This window comes from Zalophus californianus, chromosome 14 (genome assembly GCF_009762305.2).
Source record: "Zalophus californianus isolate mZalCal1 chromosome 14, mZalCal1.pri.v2, whole genome shotgun sequence".
NCBI classification, from domain to species: Eukaryota; Metazoa; Chordata; class Mammalia; order Carnivora; family Otariidae; genus Zalophus; species Zalophus californianus.
In genome coordinates, this window is record NC_045608.1 from 28,367,012 (window position 1) to 28,393,855 (window position 26,844).

At 51.9% G+C, this 26,844-nt stretch overlaps 2 protein-coding genes across 6 annotated transcripts in view; both read right to left on the reverse strand.

The window, feature by feature from the left end:
• Window positions 1–18,971: 18,971 nt before the first annotated feature.
• On the reverse strand, window positions 18,972–22,431 carry SLC25A1 (solute carrier family 25 member 1). Its single transcript, XM_027577591.1, has 9 exons — window positions 22,168–22,431; window positions 21,718–21,825; window positions 21,448–21,547; window positions 21,226–21,364; window positions 20,638–20,722; window positions 20,366–20,470; window positions 20,045–20,160; window positions 19,888–19,961; window positions 18,972–19,703 (listed from the first exon to the last, which is right to left on the reverse strand). The coding sequence occupies exons 1-9, from the start codon at window positions 22,250–22,252 to the stop codon at window positions 19,589–19,591; spliced, it is 927 nt and encodes a 308-aa protein (XP_027433392.1). The 5' UTR covers window positions 22,253–22,431; the 3' UTR covers window positions 18,972–19,588.
• A 535-nt stretch (window positions 22,432–22,966) lies between these two features.
• The window catches only part of CLTCL1 (clathrin heavy chain like 1), a 101,146-nt gene continuing 97,268 nt past the window's right edge, over window positions 22,967–26,844 (reverse strand). For all 5 annotated transcript variants that reach the window (XM_027577458.1, XM_027577453.1, XM_027577456.1 and 2 more), the window contains 2 exons: window positions 24,254–24,329; window positions 22,967–23,504 (listed from right to left, as the gene is read on the reverse strand). In XM_027577458.1, coding sequence (XP_027433259.1) covers window positions 23,386–23,504; window positions 24,254–24,329 — 195 coding nt within the window. In that variant the 3' untranslated portion in view covers window positions 22,967–23,385. The remainder of the gene's footprint in view (window positions 23,505–24,253; window positions 24,330–26,844) is intronic.

Consider the following 26,844-nt stretch of genomic DNA (forward strand, 5'->3'; position numbering starts at 1 on the left):
GGAGAGCTCATGCACGGGTTAATCCGACTGTGAACCCTGTAAGTTCTCACTGCATCTTGGGGGCTTTGTTCACCTGGATGTGCTCAATGACCCCCAAATTACATCTAAACCCTTAAGTTCAGCATTACTCTCTGCATTTTTAAGCATGTGCAGTAAAAATTCAGCAGCACTCTGTTCAGGTCACTGACACTGTGTCCAGCCCCAGTGTTTGGCCTGAGCCCACCTACCAACTCCACCATTGTAGCAACAGAGTGGCACACATTGCCTCTATAAAGTGACATCCTTCACATACTGGGTGGTTTTTCGGATATGCATACCCTTGATGGCCTGGGCAGTTTGTTCTTTAAGTGAACACGAAGATTTGAACCTCTTGATTTGCATGATTTTGTAGGGTTTTCTGGGTCAAGTGAATAGCAAACCATTTGCAGGGATCACCTCAGGCCGCTTACAGGAAGAATTCAGCATAATATTTTTAAGATTCATCCATCTGGGGATGCCTGGGGGGCTCAGTTGGCTAAGCGTCTGCCTTTGGCTCAGGTCATGATCCCAGGGTCCTGGGATTGAGCCCTACATTGGGTTCCCTGCTGAGACGGGAGTCTGCTTCTCCCTCTACCCTTCTCCCCTGCTCGTGATCTCTCTCTGACAATAAATAAATAAATAAAATCTTAAAAAAAAAGACTCATCCATCTCATTGTGTTGTTTTGTGCCTTCTCAGCCTATTAATAACCAGTGTTGTGGTCGGACAAGCCCTTATGGTTCTTCCTGTGATTGCAAGACATTTTTCAGCCATAAATATCAGGGAATTTGGAAAAAATAAAAATTTATTCCTTACAGGAGCTAGAACTTACACAGCACACCTGGGGCCACACAGCAAGGTCATATGTAGAGAGAGAGAGAGAGAGAGAGAGAGAGAGAGCGCGCAGACCTGGTGCTTTACTTTTATTGGGGTTAAGGTTGGAGGCCTAAGGTTTCAGGGGCTCAGTCTTTTTTTTTTTAAGATTTTATTCATTTATTTGAGAGAGCACGAGAGAGATAGCATGAGAGAGAGCACGAGGGGGAGAGGAGCAGAGGCAGAGGGAGAAGTCAACTCCCCACTGAGCAGGGAGCCCGATGATGCAGGACTCAGTCCCAGGGTCCTGAGATCCTGACCTGAGCCAAAGGCAGATGCTTAACCGACTGAGCCACCCAGGCGCCCTCAGGGGCTCAATCTTTACTGGCGAATTTAAAACCTAAGAGCAAAAAAAATAAAAAATAAATAAAAAATAAAACTTAAGAGCAGGAATTTAAAGCATGGTAAGAGAAAAAAACAGTAGGCCCAAATGGTCATTTATCAAAATCAACCAAGATCTCTAAAACCAAGGAGCCTCTGTGGAGGGAGGTGGCCTGGTTCTTCACCTAGGTGTGTGGCTGGCAATGTGTTTATTGGAGAGAACCATCTCTGAAGGAGTTGCCTCCACAATCAAAGCTTACATCAGGCACTTGCATGACAAAAAAGAAGAAATCCAACTCTCAGGGCTTATGCTATATGTATGAATCAGAAATGTTTTCTTCTTAGCACTGACAAGTACTCCTTTGTTGTGAAGATATTTTCCTGTTTCTTCTAAAATGTGATAATTTTACATTTTGTGTTTAGATCACAATGGCTCTCAAATTAATTTTTGTGTATGGTCTGAGGCAGGAGTTAAAGTTAAATTTTTTTCCATAGAGATAACTCATTGGTACAGAACTATTCATTGAAATAATTGTCCCTTCCCTGTTATGTGTCATTGGCACCTTGTTTAGGAGTAAATGGCCTGTGGGTCTATTTCTAGGCTCTCTATTCTATTCCACTGATCTACTTATTGATCCTTAGACCAATAGCACAGTTGATTGCTGTAGCTTCAAAGAAAGTTTTGAGAAACTTCTCCATAGGTTCTCTAAGTTTGTTATTCCTTTTCAAGATTGCTTTGGATATTTCAGGTCCTTTGTATTCCTATAAAATATTAGATTTAGGGACGCCAGAGTGGCTCAGTCAGTTAAGTGGCTGCCTTCGGCTCAGGTCATGATCCCAAGGTCCTGGGATCGAGTCCTGCATCGGGCTCCTTCCTTGGCAGGGAGCCTGCTTCTCCCTCTGCCTGCCTCTCCCCCTGCTTGTGTTCTGTCTCTCTCTCTGACAAATAAATAAATAAAATATTTAAAAATAGATTTGTCTTGTTAATTTCTTCAGGAAAAGCTTACTGGGACTGTGTTTAGAACTGGATTGAAACTATGGATCAGCTTTGGGAGAATTGATATCTTAAAAATATTGACCCTCCAGATCGATGAACTCTCCATTTATTTAGATCTTCTTTAAGTTCATGAAGCAATATTTGTAGGCTGCAATGTAGCTGTCTCAGAGCTTTGTTGTTAGATTTAATTTCTAAGTATTTTATGTTTCTTGATGCTATTGGAAATGGAATTGTTTTTAATTTTTCAATTATTTGTTACTACTATATGGAAATACAGTTAATGTCTGTATATTAACCTCATATCATGACTGTATTAGTTTGCTAGAGCTGCTGTAACAAAATACCACAAACTAGGTCATGTGAAACACCAGAAATTTATTGTCTCACACTTCTGGAAGCTAGAAGTCTGAGAAAAGTGTGTTAACAGGGCCAGGCTTTCTCTGAAGCCCGAAGAGAATTCTTTCCTTACCTCTTCATAGCTTCTGGGCCTTTGCTGGCAATATTTGGAAGTCCTTGGCTTGCAGTTGCCTAACTCCAATCTTTGCTTTTGTTGTCACATTGCATTCTTCCTGTGTGTCTGTTTTCACATGGATGTATTCTTATGAAGACACCAGTCATGTTGGATTAGGGGTTCCTCCTACTCTGGTAAGACCTCACCTTAACAATTACATCTGCAATGACCTTATTTTCAAATAAAGTCACATTTTTAAGTACTGGGTATTAGGACTTCAGCATATATTTGGAGGAGACATAATTCAACCTTGCTGATTTCATGTATTAACTTACAGATCTCTGTAATTTGTTTTTGTAGATACATAGAGGTTTTCTTTTTTATTTAAGATTTTATTTATTTATTTGACAGAGAGAGACACAGTAAGAGAGGGAACACAAGCAGGGGGAGTGGGAGAGGGAGAAGCAGGCTTCCTGCTGGGCAGGGAGCCCGATGCGGGGCTCGATCCCAGGACCCTGGGATCATGACCTGAGCCGAAGGCAGACGCTTAACGACTGAGCCACCCAGGTGCCCCTACATAGAGGTTTTCTATATAAACGATTATACCATCTGAAATACCATCTGTCTAGTTTTACTTCTTTTACAATATTATAATTTTTATTCCTTATAAAATTATCTAGACCTCCAGTACAATGTTAAATAAAAATGGTGAAATCAAACCTCTTTGCCTTCTTCCCAATCTTAGAAGGAAACTGCTCAGTCTTTAAGCATTAAGTATGATGATCGAAGCAGGTTTTTCAGAGCTGCAGCAAGGATTTTGAAGCAATTATTATAATTATGTTCAAGGATATAAAAGAAAATATGCTCATAATAAATGATAGGATGGGAAGTCTCATCAGAGAAAAACAAATTAAAAAAGAACCAAGTGGAAATTCTAGAATTGAAAAATACAGTATTAGAAATAAACAATTTACTAGATGGGCTTAACAGTAGAAGGGAGGTGACAGAAAAGTCAGTGAACTCAAGATAGATCAATATAAATTATCCAACCTGGACAATGGAGAGAAAAATGACTGACTGAATACATGAACAAAATCTCAGGGATCTGAGACACCCTGCAGTAGTTCATATGTGTTACTGGGATCCAAGAAAAAAGCAGAGAGAGAATGGGGGCATGTATTAGTTTCCTATCACTGTTGTAACAAGTTGTCAGAAACTTGGTGGTTTAAAATAATACAAATATATTAACTTCCATTTCTGTAGGTTAGAAGTCTAACACAGGTCAAAATGGGCTAAAAGCAAGGTGATAGCAGGGCTCCATTCCTTTCTGAAAGCAAATCCATTCCTTTGCCTTTTCCAGATTTTAGAGGCTGCTTTGGCTCCTGTCTTACTCCATCTTCCAAGACAGCAATAGTGAGTCACTTCCTTCTGATAACTGCATCACTCTAAATTCTTCTGCCCCCTCTTCCACTTTTAAGGGCCCTTGTAATTACACTGGACTCCCTGGAATACTCCAGGATAATCTCCTTATCTCAGGTTCTAAACCTAGCCACATCTGCAAAATCCTTTTTGTCATGTTAAAAAACATATTCACAGGTTCTGGGGATTAGGATGTAGGCATCTTTGAGGGGATCATTATTCTTCCTACCACAGGGAAGAGAAAAATATTTGAAGAAATAATGGTTTAGCCTTTTACAAAAATTTTTTTAAAAGATTTTATTTATTTGACAGAGCACAAGTAGGCAGAAGGAGAGGGAGAAGCAGGCTCCCGCTGAGCAGAGAGCCTGACCCGGGGCTTGATCTCAGGACCCTGGGATCATGACCTGAGCTAAGGCAGACGCTTAACCGACTGAGCCACCCAGGTGCCCCATAGCCTTCTAACAATTTTAATGAAAGGCATACATTGACAGATTCACTAAGGTCAGCATCCGCCAAACAATGTAAAACCAAAGAAAACCATGCCTAAACACATCCTAGTCAAACTGAAAGTTGAAAATAAAGAATAAATACTAAAAATAACCAGAGAAACATGGCACATTATATATAGGGAAAGGATACAAATGGTAGCTGACTTTTCATCAGAAATGATTGAAAGACAGGGGTGCCTGGGTAGCTCAATTGGTTGGGGACTGATTCTTGTTTTCAGTTCAGATCATAATCTTATGGGTCATGGGATTGAGCAGGGGGTCTGCTTGAAGATTCTCTCCCTCTGCCCCCCACCTCACCTCGCACATGTGTGCTCTCACTCTCAAATAAATAAATAAATAAATAATCTTTAAAAAACTGACTGAGGGGCGCCTGGGTGGCTCAGTTAAGTGTTTGCCTTTGGCTCAGGTCGTGATCTCAGGGTCCTGGAATGGAGCCCCACATCGGGGTCCCTGCTCAGAGGGGAGTCTGCTTCTCCCTCTCCCTCTGTCTCCCCACCCTGCTAATGTCCCTCTCACTCACTGTGTCTCTCTCTCTCTCTCATAGATAAATAAAGTCTTTTAAAAAATGATTGAAAGACAAAAGACAAAAATGGAATAGCATCTTTAATGTGCTGGGTGTGGGGAAGGGTTTCACACATCCAGAATTTTATATCCAGCAAAGAATATCCTTCAAGAGTGAGGGTGAAATAAAGACATTTTTAAATAAACAAAAACTAAGGTAATTTGTTACTTGCAGACCTGCACTGCAAGAAATATAAAGGAAGTTCTTTAGGCTGAAGGGAAATGATAAGAGCTGGAAACTCAGATGTCCATGAAGAAAAGGGGAATATGAGAAATGCTAAAAATGTGGGTAACTATAAAAGACTATCTTTTTTCTTCTTATCTTTATTTTTTTAAAGATTTTATTTATTTATTTGACAGAGAGAGACACAGCGAGAGAAGGAACACAAGCAGCAGGAGTGGGAGAGAAAGAAGCAGGCCTCCCACCGAGCAGGGAGCCCTATGCAGGGCGTAATGCAGGGCTCGATGCAGGGCTTGATCCCAGGACCCTGGAATCATGACCTGAGCCGAACGCAGACGCTTAACGACTGAGCCACCCAGGCTCCCCCCTCTTCTTATCTTTAAAAAAATGGATGACTAAAGGCACCTGGGTGGCTCAGTCAATTAAGCGTCTGACTTTGGCTCAGGTCATGACCTTGGGGTCCTGGGATTGAGCCCCACATTGGGCTCCATGCTCAAGGGGGCGTCTGCTTCTCCCTCTCCCTCTGCCCCTCCCCCAGCTCATGCTCTCTCTCTCTCTCTCTCAAATAAATAAATAAAATCTTTTAAAAAATGGATGACTATAAAACAAATATTATAAATTTTCATCTTTGCGTTTATAACATATAATCATGATCTCAAAAAGACAAAGGGTGTGGCAGTAAATAGAACCATACAGTTTCTCAATGTTCTTACATTTTACATGAGTAGTACAATATTAACTGTAATTAGACTGCAAAAAGTTAAGATGATATATTGTAATTCCTATAGCTACCAGTAAAAAGGGCAAAGGGGTATAGCTGAAGAGCTAATAAAAAATTAAAATGGACTTCTAAAAAAGTTAAAGTGTTAAAGTGAGTCAAGAGAAGACAGGAAAGGAGGAATAAGGACTAAAAAAAGGTGGGACAAACAGAAAACAAATAGCTAAACAATAGACTTAGATTCAATTACATTAATAATTACATTAAATTTAAGCAAAACAAACACTCCAACTAAAAAGGAAGACATTGTCAGACTCAGACTGAATTAAAAAAAAAAAAAAACAACTAAGACTTAGCGGAGCTTGGCTGGCTCAGTCGGAGGAGCCTGTGAGTCTTGATCTTGGTGTTATGAGTTCAAGCCCCATGTTGGGTGTAGAGATTACTTAAAAAAACAAAATCTTTAAAAAAAAATTTAAGGGCAGGGCTCCTGGATGGCTCAGTCTGTTGAGTGCCTGACTCTTGGTTTCAGCTCAGGTCATGATCTCAGGGTTGTGAGATTGAGCCCCACGTTGGCTCTGAGCTCTACACAGAGTCTGCTTGAGAGTCTTTCACTCTCCCTCCCCCCTCCCCCCACTTGTGCATGATCATGCACTCCCTCTCTTTCTAAAATAAAAAATAATCATAATAAAAAAAATTTAAGGGGCGCCTGGGTAGTTCAGTCGGTTAAGCATCCAACTCTTGATCTCAGCTTGGGTCTTGATCTCAGTGTTGTGAGTTTTTTTTTTTTTTAAGATTTTTATATATTCATTTGAGAAATAGAGACAGTACAAGCAGGGGGAGTGGCAGGCAAAGGGAGAGGGAGAGGCAGGCTCCCCGCAGAGCAGGGAGCCTGATTTGGGGCTCAATCCCAGGACCCTTATCATGACCTGAGCTGAAGGCAGACACTCTGACTGAGCCACCCAGGCACCCCTCAGCATTGTTAGTTTGAGCCCTGAGTTGTGCTCCACGCTGGGCACAGAGCCTACTTAAACAAAACTTTTAAAAAGCAGCAAAGACTTAACTATATGCTGCTGACAAGAAATGCACTTCAAATGTAGATACTGATGGACTAAAAGTAAAATCATGGGAAAAAAGGCATACCATATAGAAACAGTAAACTTCAGAAAGCTGGAGCAACTATATTTGCATCAGAAAAATTACACTTCAAGACAAAGACTATTACGAGACATAAAAATGGATATTTCATAATGATAAACAGGTTTTTAATCAGGAAGTTGTATAATCTTAAATGTCTATGTGTCTAATTGATTTTCACAAAACATTAAGCCAGAAGTGATGTAATTAATGGGATAAATAGACAAATTGATGAGCATACTTGGAGTTCTAACACCCCTCTTACATTAATGAATAGAACAACTAGGATAAATCAGTAAGGTCATCAATGGTATGAACACCACCACCAACCACCTTGACCTAACTGACTGACAGAGCATTCCAGCCAACAAGGGAAGAACACATTCTTTCCAAGTAGCTGTGGTACAGTCATGAAGACAGATCATATGCCAGGCCATAAAACAAGTCTCAGTAAATTCCAAAAGTTTGAAATCTTACAGGGTATATAGTTTGCCCAACAATGGGATTAAGTTAGAAACAGATAAAACCAAAAATATGTAGAAAACCTCCAGATACTTGGACACTAGGCAACATACATTTAAATAATTTGTGTCAAAAAAGATATAAACAGAAAAATAAGGAGATATTTCAGATTTAGTGATAAAAGTACAATATATCAAAATCTGCAACATGCAAGTGAAGTAATGTTTAGGGGGAAATTTATAGCTTTAATAGAAGCTATTGAAAAGCTTTAGAAAAGGAGATATAAAACCAATCACATAAAGTTCTGTGTTAAGTGCCAGTAAAAGAAGATTAAAAAAATAAGGTAGAAAGAAGAAAATAACAAAGAGCAGTAGCCAATAATATATAAAATAAGCAAACAATAGAGAAAATTAAAAGCCAATATGTCTTTTTTTAAAAGATCAACAAAATTGATAAACTACACTCAAACAGAATAAACACAAATTGCCCATATCAGGGATGAAAAAGGGGATATCACTGCAGATTATGCAGACATTAAAAGGATAATAAAGAAATATTATGAACAACTTCATTAATAACCTAGAATTTTAATATCATACTTTATGGTAAAATTTTGGACAATTTTCCCTAAGATCAGGAATAAGGCAAGGATGTCCACGTTCACCACTTCTATTCACATTGTCTTAGAAGTCCTAGCCAGTGCAATAAAGGAAAAAAAAGACATAAAATGTATAAAGATCAAAAAGGGAAGGTAACATTGTCTCTATTTGCAGATGACATAATACTTATGGTGGGAATGTAAAAAAGAACCACTATTGTAGAAAACAGTATGGCAGCTTCAACCTTTGGATACAGCCGTTCTACTCCTAGTGATTTATCCAAGAGAAGTGAAGATGCAGACTTGTATTTGAATGTTAATAGCAGCTTTATTCGTAAGAGACTCAAGCAAGAAATTACCCAATGTCCATCAACAGATGAACTGATAAACGAGTTAAATACAATGAAAAGAAGACTCAGAAAAGAAAACTGTTTTGTTTTTATTTTAAGTAGGCTCCACACCCAGCGTGGAGCAACAATGTGGGGCTTGAACTCACGACCCTAAGATCAAGACCTGAGCTGAGATCAAGAGTTGGAGGCTTAACCAACTGAGCCACCCAGGTGCCCAAAGAAAACTACTGATATAAGCACAACATAGAAAATCTCATAATCATTATTCTGAGTGAAAGATACTAGTCCCCTTACCCCCCAAAAGAATACATACTATATGTATCTTAAAAGTCTATAAAATGAAAGCTAGGAACGTTTGGGGGTGATGGTTTCATGGCCGTATATATATATGACAAAACTCAGCAAACTATATATACTTTAAATATATGTGGTTTATAGTAGTTTGTGCCTCAGTAAAATCGTTTAAAAAATCTATTTGCTAATTCTAAAATCTAGGATCATCCTGGGGCTGGTCTTCACTGATTACCTTTCCTCTTACACATGGGTCATTATTTCCTGTTTCTTTGTATGTCTAATAATTTTGGATTGTATCCTGGACATTGTGTGTGATCTATCCTAAAGACTATAGTTTCTGTTATGTTCCTCTGAAGAGTGTTGATTTCTTGTTTTAGTAGACAGTTAATTTGGCTGAATGAAAACTGCAAAATTCGTCACTCCTGTAGTGACTCCATGCTTACCAGAAGTGGAACTCTTATCACTCATTTTAAATATCTTTTGGGGGCACCTGGGTGGCTCAGTTGGTTAACCATCTGCCTTTGGCTCAGGTCATGATCTCCGGGTCCTGGGATTGAGCCCTGCATTGAGCTCCCTGCTCTGCAGGGAGTCTGGTTTACTTTCTCTCTCTCTCTCTCTCTCTCTCTATACTTCTGCCCCTCCCCACCACTCATTCTCTCTCTCAAATAAATAAATAACATCTTTAAAAAATAAATATCTTTTGAAGCTTATCTAAGTTGCTAGATACTATTCTTTAAGCCATCACTACAGATCCTGTAGTCCAGGCTATTACTCCATCTGGCAATCAATAGAATATTCATTTCCACCTTGCTCCTAGCAGTTAATTCAGCACCCATTCCTGAATCCTGTCATCCCCTTCCCTACTAGGAAGCTAGTTCTGTAATGGCATCTTTCAGCTCATCTACAGAGGGCAGCAGTGGCTTCTCACAAGTGCACTCCTTAGTGTCCTCCAGGCCCTCCTGAAGATCTGGGGGAGCTCACCGGCTGCTGGTGGGTCTTCTAATCATAAACCCAATTCAACATGCTCCTTTTCTGAGTCTTCTGATCTCTTCCTTTCCACGGCTATTCTAGCATCTCTATTTTGTTTGCTGTTGACCATGACTTTTTCCATAGGCCACCCTGGCAGCATATTAGAATAATTTCTTGAGGGTTCCTGCCAGAGTCTCCTGGGTCACAGGAGAGTACCCCTATGTTGATCAGCTCTTCCTTATCAATATTTGTGTCCCATCTCCTTGATCCATTGCCCTTAAGGTCCACCCTAAGGCATCCTCTCCTGGTTCTTGCCAGCTCTGCTCAGACAAACCCACAGTTCCCTTGCATACCATCCATGCCTTCCCAGTGGGCCCAGCGTTCAGTTAGTCTATGCTGAGATATGATCCTAGTTTGGGGTGTGGTGGCCTGCAGGGGAGGTGGGGGTGACCCAGAAGCAAGCACTGTCTGATAAGGTGCCTGCCTCTTTTGAGGTGTGTGCAGAATTCTTGTGTAAGGTGGGGCCACTTTTGTTCACCACAGAAGAATCCTAGAGGGTTCAGGGGAGTCTGAGGTTCAAAGTGCTCATCCACCCAGATATCCCCACTCCATGTGTCAGGGTCCCACTTCTTCACCATCAAAACCCTGACATGGATGCAAAGAGGCTTGTCTAGGTTAAGAACCCTACTTTGCGGTGCCTCATCTTCATCTTCCTCAGGCTGCAGGGTCTCTTGACCTGTGCCAGGTGGCCTCCGTCACTCACTGTTGATTAATATCTCTGAATTTGCCATGTTCTCTCGTCAAGGAATCAATAATACTTTGCAACAGCCACTTAGTTCCATTGCTCTTATGGTTACCATTTCCTCCCTACCTCTCAAGTGCCTGAGACAGTGTTCCAGCTACTGTCTCCCTCTCCACCTGTTTCCCATCGTGGTTCTCCCAGGTGACAGTTTTCACTGTCACACAGCTACTCATGCCAGTGGCTATCAAGTCTCCACATGCCATCGGTGATGGTCTCTCATTGCCACCCAGCTGGCTAGGGATCCAATTTCAGAGTGCCATCCTTAGGGTCAGTTTCCTGGGACCACCCACTTCTGGCCAAGGCCATGTCCCCTAGAACCAAAGCCTGATATTGAGATTCTTATCCAAATGACTTATTTTTGAGGGTGTGTTCTTAGGAGTGAAGAAATCTGTATTCGTTTGCTGGGTCTTCCTTAACCAAGTCCCACAATCTGTGTGGCTTACAACAGAAATTTATTCTCTCACAGTTCTAAAGGCCAAAGTTCCAAAATCAAGGCATCAACAGGGCAGTGCTTCTGGTGAGAATCTGTTCCATGCCTTTTTCTTAACTTCTGGTGTTTCTGGAAATCCTTGGTGCCCCTCGGTCTGTACATGCGTTGTTCCATTCCATGTCTGTCATCACACCATGTTCTCCTTGTGTGTGTGTGTGTGTGTGTGTGTGTTTGTGTGTCTTCATGTGGCTTACCCTCTCTGTGTGTCTGCCTCTGTGTCTCTTCTTACTTCTTATAAGGACGGCAGTTATACCAGATTAAGCACCTACCCTATTCCACTATGACCTCATCTTAATTTACATCTTAATTACAGCTGCAAAGACCCTATTTCCAGTTAAGTTAACATTCACAGGTACGGGGGTTTAGAACGTCAACATCTCTTTTTGGGGGACACAAAAGAAGTATAGGGTGAGTAACCATTATGGTTTGAGCAATGAAATTTACCTCCTGGTAAACTCTTTAGTCTCAGGAGACTGAGATGGTCGGTTACCCTGGAAGCAGGACCGGGCAGGGTGAGGAATGGAGAGTGCTAAGCAAGAAGGTGGTCTTGGTTAGGGTCAGTTTCCTGTAATCCCATATGGAAGCACTGGTGGCTTCACAGATCTGAATTGCCTTGAGGCAAAGTAAGAACCGGCCTTTGTACCCTATGCCAGTCCGTCCTTGGCTGAGCTCTGCCCCGAACAGAGGGAGTGTGGGAGGCTCCATCACCAAAGGCAGTGCTCCAAGGCGGCTGTGCTCCATTAGCTGCCAACACTCAAAGCAGCAGGACAGGTAGGCTGACCACTGAAGGGATCTGGACAGAGCCCCAGCAGTTTCCATGATGCTACCCATGGCGCATACCCAACCATCTATTTGTCCCCGTTGGTAAATGGCCCACTTTTCTACCTAGCCACCTGGAAAAATGGCACACCTAGACTCTTGTTCACCTTGGTAAATGCACACCTGTCCATTCAGGTTTAGTGGCCCACCCACCCACTTGTGCGCCTTGGTAAATGCTCACCTGCCACAGAGCTGTCCAAGCCTCAAAGTGAGTGAGCCTGTCCATAGAGGCAGCAGTGATCTCTACAAACACAAATCCAATCACAGTGCTCCCCTGCTTCAAATTCTCAGGATAAGAGGATCCTGGGGATTAGTCCCCTTGTTTTTGTGGTTCTCCAGCCCCTGGACTCTGCCACTTCTGTCTGTCTGCCCTGTTGGCCTCTGCCTGCTCTCCTGCTGCCCGCACTCCAGGTCAGCTCCCCCAATGAGCCCAGTGCACAGCCAGCCTGGCTTGACTCAGCCCCACCCTGGGGCTCATTGTGGCCTCTGCAGAGGGGCCCTTCCTACTCACCCCACTGCAACACTGGAGATCTTGGGGCCCCTTCCTCAGCAAATGCTCCATCAACAATCCTAGTCAACACTGGATGCCCTCACTTCTGTTTCCCACACTGAAGAGCAGACCCGGCTGCTTCCAGGACTGGTCAAAGCTGGTCAGTGCCAAAAGAGAGGGACAGATGGGGGAGGGGGGAGCAGGGCCTCTGGGGGGTTGGGAGAGGTTGGAGGAACATCAGGGGCCATGGGTGGAATGGATCTGCGGACGAACCCTGAGAGATCATTGGCTTTGGGCAGTCAGAGACTGGAGTGCAAGGCAGGCCCAGCAAGGTCCAGGGTGTGTTTGGCGGTTAGGTCTCAGCAAGTGCAAAGATGGTGCGGGGGGGGGGGGGGGGGGGGGGGCGGGGCGGTATGTGGTCCCTCAGCATCCAGCAGAGCTGGCAGCCATAGTGGAAGTGGGGAGGAGGTCCTCCGCACAGTTCAAGGCAGACTCAGGGTGGAGGTGGGGAGTCGGGCTCCTTAAGGCAGCACCCCTTTTTTCTCCAGCCCCTCCTCCCACATCCCCTCCTCTTCCCGGACCCCCTTTCTGGCCTCCCTCCCAGGCCCCGCAGGCGAGGCCATCAGGATTCCCCTGATTGCTTTCTTTCATCCCGGTGCCTTTCTCTGCAGCAAACGCCGCTAATGCCTCCTTTATCACGGAATTAGAGGATTTGGGGCCGATAGCACAAAGAGGCCCTCGATAGCGGCCGTAATCAAACGCCAATCGGCCCGATCTTGAGCGGGACGGGGAAGAAAGCGAGCGCCAGGGATTAGCGCAGGACCCGCGGCCGGGCTGGGCCGAGATAGTATCGGCGCGGTCGTGGGGCTGAAGCTGCCGGGGAGGGCCGGGCCGCGGCCGCGGAGAAAGGCCGGCTTAGCTGCTCAGCGCCGGGGATTCTGAAGCCATTAGCAGGGATTAGCACACGGGTTAATCTGCTTTGGCAGCTCAATTGTCAGCAGGGAGTGCGCAAGCGGTGGAGGACACCTCTGGCCTGAGTAGCCACGGAACCTCTGTAGTCCAGGCCCAGAGGCTGGTCTCGGTTTCCCCCGCTGGCTGGGCCAAGCCTGGTCCTGAGCACCAGAGCTAAGGATGCATACCTCACTTCATCAGGCCAAAGGGCTGATGCATGGACCTGGCCCACTAGGTGTGAGTGGACAGGCTCTTGGCTCCAGCCTCCACCTTTGCCAGCCTTTTTGGGAGATTGGGGAACACAGTCTCTGCCCATTCTTGGGATCACCCTTCCCTTCTGTCCTCCTCCCATTCCACCTCTGGCCTTGATCACCCCTTGGAGCCCTGGGCATCAGCTTCCCCACTGAGCTTGGCTTCCTCAGTAAAGCACACACCCTCCCCATCGTGACCAGGAGCTAGGTGACCGACTGGAGGATGCTGATGGAGATCGACAAGGAGCCACGGCTTGCAGAACCTCCATCTTTCCCTTGGGGTCCTTTTTAAGGGTCTGGGCCCCTGAGGGGCATATTTGCTGATCTATTCAGTCAGGACTGATGTGTTGCCACCTGCTGCCTCCCCACTCCCTTCTGCCCTCTCTCACTAGCTAAGTCCTAGATAGTTCATTTGTCTCTGCCTGGGTTTTCCAGTCTGGGAAACAGGGCTGGCTGAGAGGAAAGGTCCAGCCAGGAGGCACCACTGTCCAGTTGAGCAGCCTGTGCTCGCTGCTGCCTTCCGTAGGGACACCCCCAGCCCCTAAGTCTCCTCCTGGGTTGCTAATGACAGGCCCCTGGAGTGGGAGACTCAGAGGGGTGTCAGTGCACCATAGGTCTCCCCCTCCATGGGGATGTGGCAAGGCCACTGTGCCTTACATGAACCCATGGCTGGCAGCAGACAGCTGGTCTGAAGCTGGCCAGGGAGGCAGGACCGGAAGGGAGGTAGCCGTGGAGAGGATGGTGGAGCCCTCTTGGTCCCATCCCCTGACCCTATCTCCTTCCTCATGGCTGAGGCTGGGGGCACTGAAGCAAAAACCTGCCGGGGGGAGGAAAAGACACAGTCGTAAGTCCTTCCTTCCTTCACTTGGCAAACATCTCTGGAGCCCAGGCTCTGAGGAGTGGACACGGGTGAGCCACAGGCCCAGGCTCTGCCCTCCGGGAGCTCGGGTCTGAGTACACAGGAAGGTAACCAGGTGAGGGGGCTGTGCGGGAAAAGGGGAACAGGCCCTCCACCTGTACATAGGTCCGGCAGGGCCTGAGAACAGTGTGAATAACAAAGTAAAGGTCGGGGGCGAGGAAGAGGGAACAGCGCGTGCTGCCCGTCTGGGGGCGAGGCAGAAAGCAGGCTTCCGCGGGAGAAGTCCAGCCCTGGGAAACAGCCATGTCCAGGAGAGGGTGCGGGAGCTCGGGGGATGTACCCTCCAGCCGGCGTGTCAGGGCAGGCCGCTAGCAGCGTCCAACGTGGGCCGTCGGTCGCAGGGGCAGGCGCCTCAGTGACTCGGGAGAGTGTTGGGGGACTGCAGGCGAGGGCGGGCACTGGCGGTGAAATAGGAGGGTGGGGACTGGTGGCAGTGACTGCGAGCGACCGGCCTCCCGACACCCCAGCCACCCTGACCCGCGGCTGAGCCCCGGGGGAGCGCGTGAGCGAGCCTACGCCGGCCGGGAGCGCGCCTGTGACGCCATCAGCACGAGCCGTCCCGACTTCCGGGCGCGAGTGTCCCCGCCCCGGGCGGCCGCGGTTCGTTCTCGCGCGCGGGCGGCCTGGCCGCCACCTACCCTGCTCTCACCGCGTGTCCCCAAGGCCGGGAAAACCTGGTTCCTTCTTCACAAATGGACCCAGGAAGCCCCCCTGGGTGCCTTCTGCGCCCACGGGCCCCCGTCCCTCTAATGGCGAGTGCTGAGAGAGGCCCTGATGGTCTGCGGCCTTTAGCAGGCTGCCTGGGGGCGCAAACGAGTGACCATGAGGGTGGACCCTTCTTCACTCGGCCCTGGCAAGCACAGCCTCTTTCCCGTGACCTGCTCGGGATAAGCCTCCTGGTCACAATCGCGGGCAGTTTATTTACCCTGCCCCCATCACAGCCTTTGGGGGCAGTTTCCTGGACACCTTGTCAGGCCATCGGGTGGGGAAGGCGCTGCGGGGCTTCGGTCAGCCTGTGTAGGGCAGCCAGGGGCAGATAAACAGGCTGGCTAGGGAGCTTCAGCCGTACCGACCCAGTCAGCGTGGTAAAACTGCCCAAGGCCCCAGCGTCTTCAGTGCTTTTCAGCCAGGGACTGGGCGGCAGGCCACTGTAGGCATCTGTGCACTGCTTAGGAGCAGAGGCGGTGGGATGGTTTACCCTTTGAGGTCACGTCAGGAGATGACACCCCTGTGGCCAAGCCTCCCAGGTCAGGCCTAGTCTGTGGAGGATTACGTGGGGGAGGTGGGCGTGGCCTGCCAGGAGACAAAGGTGACAACAGTTGGGGGAGGGTCAGGGTTTGACCCAAAATGAGTGGGGGTGGGGGAAGAAGGGGAGTTTGCCCCAGAGATATTTGCCAGGTGGGTGTGGGAGGGGAGAAACAAGACCACACCAGGGGCCACCTTCTTTCCATGGGTTACCCACATCATTGACCTAGGTCAAGTTCACCCACAATCCCGAGTGTTGTCTGTGGCCCTCCAGTTGTCCTTTCACGAGTTCTTTACTGTGCATGCATCTAAGTCCTTGCCCCTAGGGTGTCGAGTCCCTGTTCCCAGATCTTGATGTGGCAGGAGCTCCTCTAGAACCCTGATTCTGTGTCCCTTACCAAAGACCCTTGTCCAGGGAATCTGAGAACTTGCAGGAAGTAAAAAGAAAGGAAATAACTCCGGCATCCTCAACTGAGATTGTGTTTGCTATAAAGGCTAAGGGCACAACCCGAAAAACAGAATTCTCTTTGTTGGCTAAAAGGACACAGACCCATTTGTCAGGAGTGACTTTTTTGGTGTGTGTACTAAGCTCTAACTGCCATTCATCACCTACCCAAGGACATGGAAAAATCCAGGGGACGCCTGTGCAGTAGTGGCAGGGGCAGGGGGTGGGTTCAAGGAAGCAGGGGAGCTGGAGGACAGCTGCTTGAGGCCTCTGCCTAAAGGGGTAGGACACTATTCTTTAGCCCCACAGCAGTGATGACAGGGCCGCAGGCTGGCCAAGCCCTGCCCCAAGAGTAGCCACCACCTCACCCTCTGCTCCCTTGCCCTGCCTCTGAGGCCATTGTCCCTCCTGGTCACATTATGTTAGGATTCCAGGCTCAAGGCCATGCTAGATGGTAAAGGCTGCCTGAGGCTGAGTGGAGGCTGGCTGTGGCTTCCAGCCCAGCAGAGGTTCTGGCTGTGGGTGGGACATGGTGACCCGGAATCTCCACCCTCCTCAGCTCACATCTCTCTTCTGATGAGCAGGCCCAGCCACCTCCTGGGACTCTCCCCACCCCACCCGCTACCCCACCACTGGTCTGTGTCTAGGTGGGGGACCAGGCCGGAAGTTGAGTCTGTTCTACCTCCCAATTCTTTGAAGATCTGCACACATCTCTGCCCCTATGCCCCCACTGCCACAAGGACAAGGGTCCCCCGCCATTGTCCTCCTCTCTGCAGCCTCTGAGGTCTTAGTTAAACACAGCTGGGCTCCCTCCCTCCAGGTCCCTGCCTGCTCACTTCCCTCAGCCTGGACACCACAAGCTCTTTCCTGCATACAGGATACCTCGCCCCTCCTGCTCCCCTTCTCTCAGGTATCAGCTCCAAGAACAGAGGCCGCCTACTAATTCAGGTAATATGTGAAGCGGGTGGGGTTGCCTCCACCAGAGTGGGTGGCTTTTCTGTAACCATAGCCCCGGGAGACTCAACCCAGCTCAGTCTTTTCTGGCTGGGCTACCACGTCGTGCTGGGAGACACAGGAGAGGGGACCTGGACTATGGTAGGGCTCCTGACCCTCCTGAAGAGAGGAATGGGGGCTAGGTTGCTCCTGGGTGGGGGTCCCCATGCCCCACTCTCAGACCAGTGCAGTCTCAGCCCCATCCTCCCAGTGAAGGGTGAAGGGGACGGGATTCTGGGATGCTAGTGCATAGTCAGTGAATGGATACCATTCCTGGAGGTCAGTACTGGGAGCACTGAGGCCCCTCAGGGCTCAGCTGCTGGGTTTTGCCTGCTCTAGGAACTACCTGGAACTCTGGCTGACTGTGAATAACCTTCCACAACCCAAAGAAGAAAGCTACACATGCAAGGGCTTACTGGGTTAGGCATTGTTCTAAGCACTTTATACAGATGGGCTGGGTTTTTCTGTCACCCCATTTCATAGATTAGGAAATTGAGGTTAGGCCCAAGGTCACACAGTGAACAAATGAGAAGCCAGGGTTCTTTCTGTTCCCCACCACAGCCCAGAGATGCTGTCTGCTGTGTGTTCCCCTAGCCTCAGTGGCTTGTGCCATGGGCCCGCACTGTCTATCACTACAGCAAAGCTCCTGAGGCCCAGAACCAGTGGCCTGCGTCTGGGCCTGCATGCCCCGGTATGTGTGTGTGGGAGACAGCCTCTGGCCCCTGTGGGCAGGCAAGCTTTGCTGTGGGGCCCCTCAGTTGCGGCTAAGACTGGTTACCTTCCAAGAGCAGCGAGTATGCACTGCCCAGTCCTTTAAAACCATTTTCCTTTTTACACAATTGATCCTCGGATCTGTCCCAGATCCCTAGACCAGGGATCTGAATGTTGTGGGAACTTGCAGGGGTAGGGCACTCTCCCCTAAAAGGAGCAGCTCTAGGGATCAGACCTGCTTACTGGGAGGCTTCTGTTGGCAAGTTATTTCCCAATCTGAACCAAAGCCTTGAATGACTCTTACCCATGGATTACTTGGACAGCAAAGTGCCTTCTGCCCCCGCACAGCCAGGGGCCCTGGTTTATCCCATCCTGTTCTCAGGTCTCTTCCACTTTGGCCCTGGGTTGTGGTTCCCAGCTCTGGATCTGGGGGGAAGGAGGGGTCCTGGGGCCCTGGTCAGGCAGTTCTACCCCATCCTGCCCCAGGGCAGCTGTCTCTCGACCACGGTAAAGGAGTGAGCAAAGGTCCCCTGCTCAGAGCCGCAGAATTTGGATGCCCCAAAGCACTTCCCCACAAGCAGACCACAGAGAAACTGTGAGGGAGTAGTAGAAGGTGAGCTAGGCCACAGGCTGAGGGGCAGTCAACGGCCCTGGAGCACTATCTCCCAGGCCCAACCCCTGGGGTGGGGCAGTTCTCCACTCTGCCCACTCAGTGCTGCCTGCCAGGTGATCCTGAGGGCATGTCCACTAGCTGACCCTGCAGAACCTTGCTCACAGGCCACAAGCATGGCCTGGACAGAGTCCAAATGTTCCTTGGCGTGACGGTGCCAGGCCTCTTGGGGTCTGATGCTGTGGCCACAGCTGGCTCACCCACCAGCTTGCCTGCTGCCCTGCTTCCCTGTTCCCCTGCCAGTGTCCTCTGGTGAGAGGGTGGACCTGCTCTTTGCAGAGGCATGGACAATCATTATTCACCCACAGATGGGCCCACACAGGGACAGGAGGCTGCGACAGGATCCGGTTTATTCTGCCATGGGAGGGTGGTCCTGAGAGTGGCAGGTGCCAACCTGTCCCGGGCGGAGGGAGGGCCCAAGGGCCAGTTAAGGCCAGTGGTGGGAGAAGCAGGGGGCATGTAGCCCCTGGAATGCGGTGAGGCCAGGCTGAGGCCCGGAGGCAGCTGTGGTAGGCCGGGGCACATGCCCCTGCTGCCCAGGGTGGAAGGCACCGGGCTGGGACCGGGCCATGGCTACAGGGCCGTGGACCCAAGCCACATGGGCACCCCGGGAAGTGGGGCACAAGGTCACGTCACACAGAACATGAAACACAGGCACACGGCTCATGAGTAAGCACATGGACAAGTGGGCACAGATTCACAGGCCAGAGGGACACCCAGCCTTGGCCGGACACATGGACACAATGGTGGTGTCATAACACACCACGGGACACCTGGCACTAAGGGACATGTGGACTCGATGGCTGCAGGGGACAGACCCAGGCCATGGAGTGCAAGGAACAGGGAAAAGGGGCCTTTTGGCACGACTGCACTAGAATCGTGAGAAGAGGGCAGTGGGGACTGGTCTGGAGGCACCTCGGCCAACCCCCATGCAGACCCCCTCGGGGACTCAGTCTGTCTTCCACACTTTGTTGAGTAGCTTCACCACTTCATCGTAGATGACAAACACGATGGCCACGTCCAGGCAGACCCGGCCCAGGCGGGGGATGGTGCCCTTGTAGAATCTGGGGTTGTGGGCAGGGAGAGGTAGGAGGTGAGAAGGCAAATGAAGAACAGTGTCCCTAGACAGTGAGGGTGGGTCCAGACATCAGAGGGACAAGGGCAGGAACCTAAAGGTAAGGACTCCCTGAGGGATAGCCTGGGGCTGGCAGCGGGTGGGGACCACAGCCCTGTCCCTCCCCTACTCACGCCTTGAGCCCCTCATTCCTCAGGATCTGCAAGCCACAGTCCCACGTATTCCGGTATTTGTGCGCCTCCAAGCCCTGCAGGACAGCAGTGTGCCACGGGGTTCAGCGGCTAGCCCCTGTCACAAACTCCCTATCCCCTTCCTTGCCCCCACTCCCACCTGCATCCGGGTCTTGATCACGTCCAGAGGAGTGTTCCCGAAGACACTGGCTGCGCCAGCGACAGCTCCAAACACTCCGGTGATCAGTGGGTTCATGGGCTTGTTGGGGTTGTCCCCTGGATGTGGGTGGGAGATGCAATCAGAAAGTGATGGGAAGGCAAAGGGGAGGGCTCTTCAGCGCTGGGGAGGAGCATGGAAAAGAGCCTATCAATGTGTGGGCCCCAGGAGGCCAGGTCCTGGCAGGGAAGACTGAAGAGGAGGAGCCTAACCCAGAGTGGTTGGAAGTGGGGTTTTAGGGGTACAGACCCAACAGATACATACCCTTGTACCAGTTTCGCAGGGAAGTCATGACGAAGAAGCGGATGGCCTGGTTAGATCCCTGCTTCAGCACGGTGGCTGTGAGGCCCTGGTAGGTCCCCTTCAGCCCTAGGGGCAGACAGGCATGGGAGTCATACTGGTGCCTCCCAGGCCCCGGATGGGGACCGGGAAGTGGGGAGAGTGGCACACCAGAGCACCAAAGCAGGAAGGGGAAGTTCAGGCCAGCCTGGCCAAGGTCCCTGGCCCTACCTGAGGAGGAAGCCATTATGGCTCACCTTGTTCTCGCACAATCTCCCTGACCCCGTGGAAGAATCCTCTGTACTTGGGGTTGGGAGAGGTCTGGTCGTGGATGAACTTCACCTGTGAGAGGAAAGCAAAGGCCCTAGCTCCCAGGATGCCCCTGGAAGGGCATATCTGGCCCTTTGGCTTCCAGGCCCAGGGCCCACAAAGATCTGATCAGGGTTGGAGGTGCAGCTCTTCACCTGGAAACAGGGCCTCCCAGGCCACTGCAGGACACAAAGACCCCAGCAAACAAGAGGGCTGGCCTTACTAAAGTCTCTGCAGTTACATTTGCTGGTATTTCCTACAGCTTAGGCAGGAAACATGTTATCTTACGTTTTCTGTTTATAAAAGTATTTTTTTAAAAAACCCCAATGTCAGTTGTCCCACTGCCTTTAGGACAGTGTCCAGTCTCCAGAGGAGGCCCTTTCTGCACACCTCCTGCACCCAGCTCCCCAGGCAGTTTCCCCTGCACACCTTGCCCTGCTCCTGCAGGACCTTCTCCACCTTGCTGGTCTCCTAGGATGACCCCAGCCACCCTAGCACCCCTCCACACACCTTCTCCCTACTGGGACCCTCCCCACCTTGATGGTCTCCATGGGGCACACGACCACTACAGCTTCCGCCACACCAGCACCCAGGCCGCACAGCAGTCCCCGGGTGCTGTCCAGGCGTCCCTGGGGATCTCGCATGTGGTTGCTGAGGAACTCAAACATCCCGAACCTGGGAACAGGAGACAGTGGGGTGAGAGGGGTTGCAGCCGCCCGGCCCGGATGCCCTCCCTCGACCACCCCAGCCCGCCTCACCTGACGGCCGCTTTGGGGATGGAGCCGTAGAGCAGGGAGCTGAGGCCTCGGTACAGGCCCAGGACGCCATGGCTGCGGACTGTCTGCCGCACGCAGTCCCCTGGAGGAGGGGGCGTTCAGCGACCCCAGCCGCCCTAGAGACCCGCCCCGCGCAGTTCCCCGCAGCCCGCCAAGGCTGCTCCCCGAGCGCAGGGCCCGGCCCTCTCGGTGGCGCACCGCCCCTACCCCTTCGCCCCCCGCCCACCACCCCCCCGGCAGCCCCCTACTCACCAATACCCCGGTACCGCGGAGGGTGCGAGCGCTCGTCCAGCTGCAACTGTGTCTTCACGTATTCGGTGGGGAAGGTGATGCAAATTTCAATGCCGCCCGCCAGGCCGCCTGAGGAGACCAGGGACCCGGACCCTGAGACCACCGCCCCGCGGCCGGGCCCTCCGGCCCGCCGCTGCTGGCACCCCGGCCCCTTCCCCGCCCCGGACTTTGTCCCGCGCCTGTGGTGTAGGGGAGGCCCGGCAGCTTCCCCTGCCCCACCCACGTTGTTCTGGCTAGGCGCGGAGGGGCGACGAACCAGGCGATCCCCCACGCGCTGGCTGGGGACCCGGGCCGCGCCCCCCCCGCCCGCCCCGGAAGTGGGGCGGGGCCTCGGCGTCCCGAGCCCACCCGGAAGCACGGTGGGGCCAACGGAGGGGGCAGATCGGGGGTCCGTGCCACGGAGGGGCCCACCTGCCAGGATCGCCTTCCCCGGGTGCGTCAGCTTGGCCTTTCCGGACGCGGGTGCGGCGGCCGCCAGAGCACGGGGCTTGGCCATGGCAGGCGGGGAGGCGGGGAGGCGGGGCGCCCGGCGTCGGCCTTCGGTCCGAGCCTCCTGCTCTCCGCGCTCGGTCCACGGCGGCGGCGGCGGCCGGTTAAGGCCCGGGGGGCGGAGCGGTCGCGTCAGCTCCCGGGCTCCGCCCCGCGTGGTCCGAGCCGGGCCCCGCCCCCGGCCCGCCCCGCGCCGGCCGGGAAACTGAGGCCGGGGCGGGGCGAGCGAGGCAGGCGCCGGGGCGGTATCGATAGCCCAGCCAATGACTGAGCTCAGGGTCCTTGGGAGGCGGTGCTGTGCTCGGGCCTGGATCTGTGGGTCAAGGTGCAGTTTCTAAAACCCGCCCCGGCATCAGGCAGAATCCGGTACGGGAAGGAGCAGGTCTCCGGGTAGTAGTGTCTGCCTGAGCGACCGGGATCCCAGGAGATCCGGGGTGGAGAGACGGGCAGACCCCCCCCACCCCCCGCCCCGGGGCACTTGGGGCTAGTCCCATCCCTGACGTTTGAGGGTTTGGCATTCCGACACCCAACGGGCTGTGCGGCTACCATTTCCCCGCTACGGTATTTAGAGCTCCACGCAGAGAGCTCAGGAAAAAGATCCCCACCCTGGCTATCTCCCCCTGGGCAGCTTGTTCCATGCGCAGACGCAGGTTCCCATTCCAGAGAGGCCCCAACAAATCTTCTGTCCCCTGCTACCCACACCAGCACCAAGCAGGGAAGCTTTGCCTTGATAAACCGACTTTAATATTCATGATCGGTAGGAGGCTCAGGGCCAGGTTAAAAGGTCCGTTCAGTTGTGTCTGGCAAAGTGGCCTGGAGGGGGCAGCTCCGTCAGTGCTGAGCGAAAACTGGGTGCCCCTCCCACCAAGGGCGGGGAATCCCTGCTGAGGACTCCCCAGGAACGCCTGGCTCCAGCCAGAGGGCCTGGAGGCAGGAGTCCACCAGAGCTGGTCTTCTTGGGCAGTCAGTGGCTACCCTGGCCTCCCCTGGCTTGGAGATGGCTTAGAGGCTGCCACTACTGGGCCTCAGCAAAAATAAATAATGTCCAGGTGTCCCCGCCTCCCATCAGGGTCCTCTGTGCTTGTGGGATGACACGCTCCTTGAAGTTAACCCCAGAGGCGTGTTGCCACGGAGCGCCCGCTACACGCTGAAGCCGTACACAGGAGGCTGGGCGAAGGCAGGTGCAGGAGCATATCCATAGGGGAAGCCAGCAGGGGCAGGGCCTGCAGTAGGGCCCGCTGTCAGCATCAGCTGCTGGCCTGCAGAGGGAGAAGCAAAGGATGAGCAGAGCTCCTGCTGCCCCCGAGTGGCCAGGGGCCCAAGGAGCAGGGTCCCAGACCAGCCCTGACCACCCAAGGCTCAAGCACTGGAGAACAGGTGCCTGGGGGCAAGGACAGTGGATGTTGCTGTTGTGGGGCCAGCTACAGAGGCTGGCCAGGCTTAGGGGGTAAGCTAGTCCCGAAATGGGACACTTACTTAGCTCAACTGGCTGGGTCTCAATCATGCCCATCAAAATCTAAAAAAACCAGATTGACATTAATGGTGACCCTGAGGAGGACACAGCTGGTGGGAGACGTGCTGCGTGCTCACACCACACCCTCAGGCCTTTGTTAGTCCGGCAACACACTCCAGAACCCAACAGCCTTTTGGTGCAGCGGACACCAACTAATCTGCTCGACGGCCAGTCCATCCAGGCAGCCTCTCCAGTCACAGCCAGCAGCAGGCAGAGCAGCACACGGCAGCAGCTCAGACTGGGGCAGTTGCTAGGCACAAGGAGCAAGCAGGGGCACCCTCACAGAAGGCAGGTACCCTGAGAAAAGGGAGGACAATGGCCGTGCCTCTTCAACATTCCTGGGTCCACTGACCTTCTCCACGCCTGGCAGCCGTTGTGGTCCTTCCGTGCCCCACCCTGTCCATTTCCTCTCTGATCTGAAGCCCAGCCAGGGAAGGGCAATGTGAATGACCTTCCTTACTCTCCCCTCCCTAGGGGCAAGGGGATGCCACCTACCAAATAGGAGAGGGGCGGGCTCCACCACATGCTCCTCTCGCTTGCGCAGGCTCTCCGAAGCGTCCAGTCTGTCTACCTGCCAAGAGGTGAGATCGCTCAAGTGCCTGCCTGACAGGCCGCGTTCAGTCTGGGCCAGGAGGTGAATGTGGGGCCGGGAGGCAGAGCACACAGCCTCCAGGAAAGTCAGGGCAGGGGCTGTTCGGAGGGCAGACGCTGTACCACAGTGATTACCGCCCTGCTCCACAGGAAGGTGAAGCCTCTATAACTGGGTAGACGTGGAGTGCCCAAGGGGGCCCTGGTGACGCCCCCATTGTTCCAGCCCGGTGCCTTTCAATCGGGCCCCTGGCGGCCCAGGGCAGCAGAGAACGGCCGGTGACTGCAGGCTGCACGTGTGGCCCAGCTCACGGGGCTGGCCCTCCTCTGGGTACAGGCGCACCGCCAAGACGACTTCCTACATCTAGCCATAGCCAGTCCATGCTGCCCACCCTTCCTGAGGAGACCAGTCATCTGACATCTGGGACATCCCACCTGGCAGGGCAGATGTGCCACCTCAGAGATGGGGGCAGCGACAGCCATGTGAGGACAGGCTGCCTCCTTGCTCTTCCTCAAGGCTTCACCAGGGGCTACCCCATGCAGTACCCACAGGCTGGGGCAGACACACGGATGGGGAGGGAACAGAGCAAGGTGGTGCCAGGGGCCTGAGGGGCAGACAGCACTGTGCTAGTGGTGGCGATAGCAACTGTGTGTCTGGGACACCCCCAGCCCCCTGCCCCACCAAAACAAGCAGTTGAGTCAGAAAGAAGAAAAAGTTATGTGCCCTGTGTGTACTCGGGCCAGGGAGAGATCGGGCCAGGCAACAGAACCCTAGCAGAAGCAGCCCTGTTACTGGCCCTGTGCACTCCTTTCCCCTTCCCTCCTTGGGACGAGAGCTGAGGTGAGGAAGGAGCAAGACAGTGCAGTGGCCTTGCAATCTGTACTCTCTTCCTTCAGCTGGCTCCCACCCAGGCTGAGGTCTAAGCTAGGCCTGCATCCTCCGCTGAGAGAGCCAGGGGGCTCAGGGATGTGGGTTTTTCTCAGAGGGATGGTCCTTAAGCTTCCCAAATGAATCAAGAGGCCCTGGGCCCGGTTCTCCAGGCAGGAAGGGGCTGTGGCCTTCTTGTCTGGGCCTCTCGACCTCACAGCAGTCTAGTCTGTTGGGCCCCAGGCCAGCTAAGGACCAGCCCACATCCCACCACTGCCTAAGAAACCTCTATTGAGCCCACCCTATCCCCAACATGACAGGCATCGGGTCTGATGCTGGTGCAGGCATGTGGGGTGGCAGCGATGCTGGGAGCCATGGTAGCCCCTGCCTTCCTCCCAGGACTAGGGGAGGTGTCTGGGGACCCTGGGTTAGGGAGCAGGTTCCAGCAGGAAGGCAGCTGTAGCCCAAGGACACTGTTCCACCCTGAAGTAGCTACGCAGCTGCAGTACTGACATGGCTGCCAGGATGACCATCATTCATCACAGAGAGGGAGTGTGTTCCCCCCTAGTCCTCGAGGCCCCCTGGAGGTCCCAACACCCGCAGCAATGAAGGTCTGAGCGGTATGAGTTCCTCTTATGTTAACCCATGGGCCTTGACTCTAGGAAGATATTCAAGCCATATGCACCCTTCTTTATGCAGGGGCACAGCAGACAGACTATGGCTAAGACAATTTAGGGATGGGAAAAGCAGAAACCGTGGGACAGGTTCTGAAGACAAGCTCCACACAGCACAGACACTTCCTTTAGGGAGCTGCCATCCACTGTAGCTGAGGAACCAGGGACTCTTGTAAATCCAACCAGTCTATGTACCCTAGTAGCCTGCAGATCAGGCCACACGTCCAGGACTGCCCCTCTCCTGTCCCCTGAAGAGCCTCGGGAGACCTCCCACTCAGATGTGCTGTGTGAACGGGACTAGGACACACTCTGGCAGTCCCTCCTCCTGTAGCAGGGAGGTGGTCTTGAATGACCCATGGAACAGTCCTTGACAGGGGCTGGGCAGCTCCCAGGAGGCGCTGCAGGTGGCAGAAAAAGCAAGCCCTCACAGGCCAAAGCTGGCAAGTGCCAGACACCCCCCACCTGTGCACTTCTTGTTTCTTCTCTAACCCCAGACTAACACCTTCAGGCCCCTCCCCTCACACCACTGAAAGAGACCCTCAGCCTAGGGGCTGCTTAGCATCATGGGGCCTCCATATGCCTGGAAGAACATTAGGCGTATGGCTGGATGGGCCAGTAGGTGCTGCTGGGTTGGCAGCTTTTCTGCAGCCTTAGAAACAAACCAGACTAGGTGACAAGGGTCTCTGGATGGTGCCTCAATTAGGCCCCTGACCAGAACTCCTAGGGCTTCAACACACACGGAGAGTTAAAATCAGACACTCCCACCTTGTTAAACAGCTCATCAACCTGCAAAGAAAGAGTAGGAGGCTAGGGCCACCAAGTGATATCTGGAGTGGTAGAAGCAACTTACCGAGACATGAGTATGGCCCTGAGGCCAGGGAGATATGGTTCTGAGCCCATGTCTTCACCTGTCAGCTTTGGACCCAAACCTGTGACTACAGCTGTAGAGGGGATGA

What these genes read in the sequence shown, in the direction of transcription:
- SLC25A1 (XM_027577591.1), bottom strand. Translation starts at nt 22,252, where the DNA reads ATGGCCAAGCCCCGTGCTCTGGCGGCCGCCGCACCCGCGTCCGGAAAG. An exon ending in TCCGCGGTACCGGGGTATTG is followed by an intron (nt 21,548 to 21,717) that starts GTGAGTAGGGGG and finishes CCCCTCCTCCAG; the next exon opens with GGGACTGCGTGCGGCAGACA. An exon ending in TGATCAAGACCCGGATGCAG is followed by an intron (nt 19,962 to 20,044) that starts GTGGGAGTGGGG and finishes GCTGTCCTGCAG; the next exon opens with GGCTTGGAGGCGCACAAATA.